At 39.1% G+C, this 5,595-nt stretch overlaps 1 protein-coding gene across 1 annotated transcript; it reads right to left on the bottom strand.

The window, feature by feature from the left end:
* Positions 1–463: 463 nt before the first annotated feature.
* Positions 464–5,326, bottom strand: LOC108667458 (adipokinetic hormone/corazonin-related peptide receptor variant I; the record flags this gene model as incomplete). Its single annotated transcript, XM_018154483.1, is given in 5 exon segments — positions 464–636; positions 2,506–2,744; positions 2,944–3,109; positions 3,956–4,163; positions 4,743–5,326. Coding segments are annotated over 5 exon segments (1,212 nt in total). The 3' UTR covers positions 464–616.
* Positions 5,327–5,595: the final 269 nt, after the last annotated feature.

The raw sequence follows: 5,595 nt of genomic DNA, 5'->3' as shown, positions 1-5,595 counted from the left end.
TTAACAACCATATTAGAATGTAAAAGTATTTTTTGTCGTGTACTGGATTTTTATTTTTCAAAAATCAGACAAATATTGTTCATGATTGAAAATTGGTAATATTTTTGGCTTAATATTTTATTATTGCATAATAATGAACATTGAGGTAAATAGTTGAATTTTAGCTAACAAGGTTACATGAAGCTACAAAAATGGTGTTCAACGGACTTTAAGGCTTTAATAAAAATAATTATGACGTTCACAATAAATGATAATGAGACTTACGAATTCGAGTCACCACTATTAGTGCAGACCATTATGCCATTAAGTGCAAACCATTAAGCAGCTGTGCCATTATGTGCAGACCATAGTAGATGTCGTGTCATTACGTCGTACAGACAGACCAGCGTAGCTGTCGTGCCTCTAAATGCAGACCATAGCACCTCTTGTGCGATTAAGTGCAGACCATATCCGCTGTCGTGTCATTAGGTGCAGACCATAGCAGCTATTGTGCCATTACCTGCAGACCATCGTAACGGCCGTCCCTTCAAGTGCAGACCATCGTAGCTGTCACGCCATTAAGTATAGACCATCGTAGCTGTCGTGCCTTTAAGTGCAGACCATCGTAGCTGTGCCTTTAAGTGCAGACCATCGTAGCTGTCGGAGAGACGACGTTCATTCATCAATAATTAACGTGCATGACTCGTTGTGTCTTCAAATATTTTCACCCCGGAAGGAATTAAGCGGACATCATCTGTACTACCATAAAGCTAGCTATTGTGCCATTACCTGCAGACCATCGTAACTGCCGTGCCATTAAGTGCAGACCATCGTAGCTGTCGGAGAGACGAGGTTCATTCATCAATAACGTGCATGACTCGTTGTGTCTTCAAATATTTTCACCCCGGAAGGAATTTAGTGGACATCATCTGTACTACCATAAAGCTGGTCAATATTTGTTGCGTGTAGCTGAATAAAAATTTCTGTTATTGTGAGAAAACGTAAATTCTATACATACAGCCCTGTGGAAATGAAATAATTAACCTCTATAAGTCACGTCCACATTTTAGCTCAACTCCACACAACGTCCACATTTAGCGAATCAACTCTATTTTTCTTCTTCAAGTCTACCTGTTGTAAATATTTTTAAGGTAGCATAAAAACCAGAAAAAATATCTAAAGAAAAGAAATAATATCAGATAGTTCCACTACTAATCCAACTATTGGTTTTATCTACCAACACTACTATTCGTATTATCTACCAGCACTACACGAGTCCCACCAACTATACGTATTATCTACCAGCACTACACGAGTCTCTACTATACGTATTATCTACTAGCACTACACGAGTCACTACTATACGTATTATCTACCAGCACTACACGAGTCTCATTCATCAATAATTAACGTGCATGACTCGTTGTGTCTTCAAATATTTTCACCCCGGAAGGAATTAAGCGGACATCATCTGTACTACCATAAAGCCATACTTCAAAACTCGCTAAGTGAACGTAAGTACTTACGCTCTATTTTCTTGTCTATTATTAGTGGATTATGCTGGAAAGGCCGTCAATGATTGGTTGATAAACTTACGATCTCCTAACTTTTTTTGAAAGTATGGCCCCACTGGTTAATATTTGTTGCGTGTAGCTGAATACAAATTTCTGTTATTTAGGGAAGACAAAAATTCTATACATACAGCCCTGTGGAAATGAAAGAATTAACATCTGCAAGTCACGTCCACATTTTAGCTCAACTAAGTTTAATTAAATATATATGAACGCAAAGTCTGGAATATATGGGTCACGAATCAACTCTATTTTACTTCTTCAAGTCAAGTCGTTGTAAATATTTTTAACATGGCTTAAAAACAAGAGTAATATCTAAAGGAAAGAAATAATATCAGATAGTTTCACTACTAATCCAACTATTAGTATAATCTACTAACACTACTATACGTATTATCTACTAGTACTACACGAGTCCCACCTATTATACGTATTATCTACTAGTACTACACGAGTCCCAACTACTATATACGTATTCTCTATTAGTACTACACGAGTCTCTACTAAACGTATTATCTACTAGAACTACACTAGTCCCAACTACTATACGTATTAATAATAAATAATTATATTAGCGGTTTCAGCGTTTATTAGGCCGTAGGCCTGTCGCCGATTCTTAACATCGCAGAACATTCACAGCATTTTGCGGTCTCGAACTCGCAACTCACTGCTACACTTCTGCTGTGCTTAACCGCCCGGCCTCCTCGCTGATTCTGACCAGAAACTGGCGCACAGAGCTGGGATCGAACCCGCGTCTCTCTGCACCAATCTTGGTACTCGGAACTTTAGCCACTGGGCCACCCTCTACTCTACTAGCACTACACGAGTCCCAACTACTATATACGTATTCTCTACTAGTACTACACGAGTCCCTACTAGCCGTATTATCTACTAGTACTACACGAGTCCCACCAACTATACGTATTATCTACCAGCACTACACACGTGACCCCACCAAGTGGAGGCGAGGACTCCCTGGTGATGGCGTCGTTGCAGCCAAGGGAGGAGTTACGCTGCAGCTGCAGGGAGTGGCGGCGTGGGCGGGGCTTGCGCGGCCCGATGTGGCGGCAGCAAGGGATGATGTAGCGCCCGTACACAAGCGGGTTCACCACTGAGTTGCTCACCGCGAGCAGGAAGATCATGTCCTGCAGGGACTTGTTCATGTTCTCGAAGGAGCTTTTGTCGATGAAGTTCCTGGAAATATAAAGTATTTTGAGCTAAATTGGAGTAAGTTTCTCACAATTATGTAGTTTGAAGGACATAAGTATCTTGAATGCAATGAATTTAATTCGACATCAAACCAATGCAATACTACCATTATGTAGGAATCGCATAATGTTTAGCTAATAATTTTCATTAATATATTAAATTATGTCTAGTATAACCGACTGACCACATGGTTCCGAGCGCATACGGCGTCCAGCACCAGATGAAAGCGATGACGATGATGAAAGTCATGCGCAGAGTGCGCGTGCGGGCGCGCTCCAGGCTGGACAGGTTGGAGCGACGCAAATGCATCCTCCCCCCATGCTGCTGCTGCACTGCCTTGGACTCCTCGTCTGGAGAGGAAAACTCGCTGCATGACTTAATAAGGGTTTTTCGGGGTTTTAAAGCAAAACCCATGGTTTGAAAACTATAGAATAACTTGCTCGAGTGTCTTGCACGAAAACTGTTTTATTCGTATTTATTGATATTATTTATAAAATTTCTATATTTTTTACGGGTATAATTGTTTCTTACAAAGATATTTGTGAATTTTTTTTTGTGAGGCGCAAAATTTAGTGTAAATCAGATATCCTATTAAAGGTGGCTTGCAACATTGATATTGTTCATAATTATTTTTTTATTGGCTGATTTTGTCTCTCAGTATTTCAGGAAACATACATGTTGCAGATGATTTTACTCACTAACTCGGAACATGTCGTGCATCGTATGCAAATAAATAAATTTTTTACAATATTTTTGTCGTTTCACTTCCTTCCCTAGTTGAGCCATCAACAAAAGTTCTCATAATTATCTAAACTAAAAAAAAGGCGAAAGTTCTTCAATATCTGTACAAATTGAAATTAAATTGGCGTGAGAGACCGAACTCGAGGGAATGATCGTGATTTATAACATGCACCAACAACGAGCATTAGCTTGTGAGGCACCTACCGTACTCACTCTCACTGATGGTATTTCTAACACACAGCTATCTTACTCACTCTCACTAATGGTATTTCTAACACACAGCTGTCTTACTCACTTTCACTAATGGTATTTCTAACACACAGCTATCTTACTCACTCTCACTGATGGTATTTCTAACACACTGCTATCTTACTCACCCTCACTGATGGTATTTCTAACACACAGCTGTCTTACTCACTCTCACTAATGGTATTTCTAACACACAGCTGTCTCACCTTCGGTTTCTTTGCTCTTCTTGCTAATCTCGATGATTATCCTTGTGTAGGCAACAAGAATGATGGCGAGAGGCATGAAATAGAGGAAACATATGCAGAGAATCGTGTAGACCATCTTGGCATGCGGCATGCCTTCGAAAAACTCAAACGACACGCACTGTTTGAAGTTCTGGTGAACGGGATGAGTTTGGACGCTGAACATTACCATCTGCAAAACAGTGGTACAAAAGTTTAAATTATATTCACCAAAATGTGGTTGTAATCAATGCATTCGTTCTTTGTGTACGGTAATTAAATATAACTATAATATTTAATTGAATAATGTGACGTATTCCGATTTCCAAGAAGTTTACATTCTCAGCTCAAATTAACTGGAACATCGCAAAAAAAAAAATAGCAACGAAAACTCTACGGAACTTCAAACGAATATTTAAGTATCTTCGATTCATTGGATATTTTATAGTAATATATTTTTTGCACTGCAAACACTCTCAACGCTGTTTCCAGTTAATATAAGAAAATTTATATAAAATATACGATACATAAACACATTAGTGGTCTTATTCATGCAATATCTGGGTTCTTCAATATTAGAAGCAATGCTTCAAATTTCATCACAAACGCCTGTAATTTTCTATTATGTTTTCTCTGCTCCTAATGATAAATATACGTAAAATTTACATCGAATTCATAAAAAGCTTTGCTAAAGATGATAATTCCGTATCCTAAATTTACATTGAATTTATAATAAGCTTCGCATAATACGAAAATTCCGTATCCTACTCGCCTGCGGTAATGATATGTACGCTGAGATGACCCATGCGAAGAAAAGCATGATTTTCCCCCGGCGTTGCGCATCGTTAACTTTGAGTGGGTGCAGCACGGCGAAGTATCTGTCTAGACTAATGCACACCAGAATCATCGATGACGTGTAGAATCCAAAAGCCGAGAAAAATTTGTACACCTTACAGCCAAGTTCACCAAACGGCCACTGAATGGTCAGGTTCCAAATCACTTCGACTGGCAAAAATACGAAAGTGACGATCATATCCGCAAAGGAGAGGTTTAAGATCATCAAGTTAATCCTTGACTTGCATCGTCGGTTGTTGAACAGCGAATTCAAGACCAGGAGATTGCCCACAGCTGCCATCGGAAACAGGACAGAGTACGCGATCAAGTTTGTCATGTTAACTCGCAGGAGCTCTTCGGGGAAGCTCGGCGCCATGAGATCATTGTTGGATAGTTCCATGGAAGATGCGTTCATGCCGCCATCCATGTCTTGTAAACCACTGAGACATCGCTCAGGAAATGCTGCTTTTTCTTCACGTGACATGTTCGTCGCGCGGTGAACACATGCGCTCATCATCTCAACTGACTTGAAGAAGTTTCAAGTTGCTTCTAAGGTTTCAATTTTACTTAAATCTTACTCAATTTCCTATGCCTTAGAAATTAATTGTATCTGCAAACATGCTGAGATTGTCGTTGATCTCATGAAGGTGTTTTCCTTGTGTATTTTCTCTTAGTAATTAATTCTGATATGTAATTCAAAAATATAACAGTATTCGTTAAAATAATGCGAATTTATAAAATATCTACAAATCTCCACCAATAGTACAATATTGCTCAGAAACATCACACAA

This window comes from Hyalella azteca, unplaced genomic scaffold (assembly GCF_000764305.2).
Source record: "Hyalella azteca isolate HAZT.00-mixed unplaced genomic scaffold, Hazt_2.0.2 contig1742, whole genome shotgun sequence".
NCBI classification, from domain to species: Eukaryota; Metazoa; Arthropoda; class Malacostraca; order Amphipoda; family Hyalellidae; genus Hyalella; species Hyalella azteca.
The sequence above is the reverse complement of the archived record's forward strand: the minus strand, read 5'-3'. Positions and strand labels throughout refer to the sequence as shown.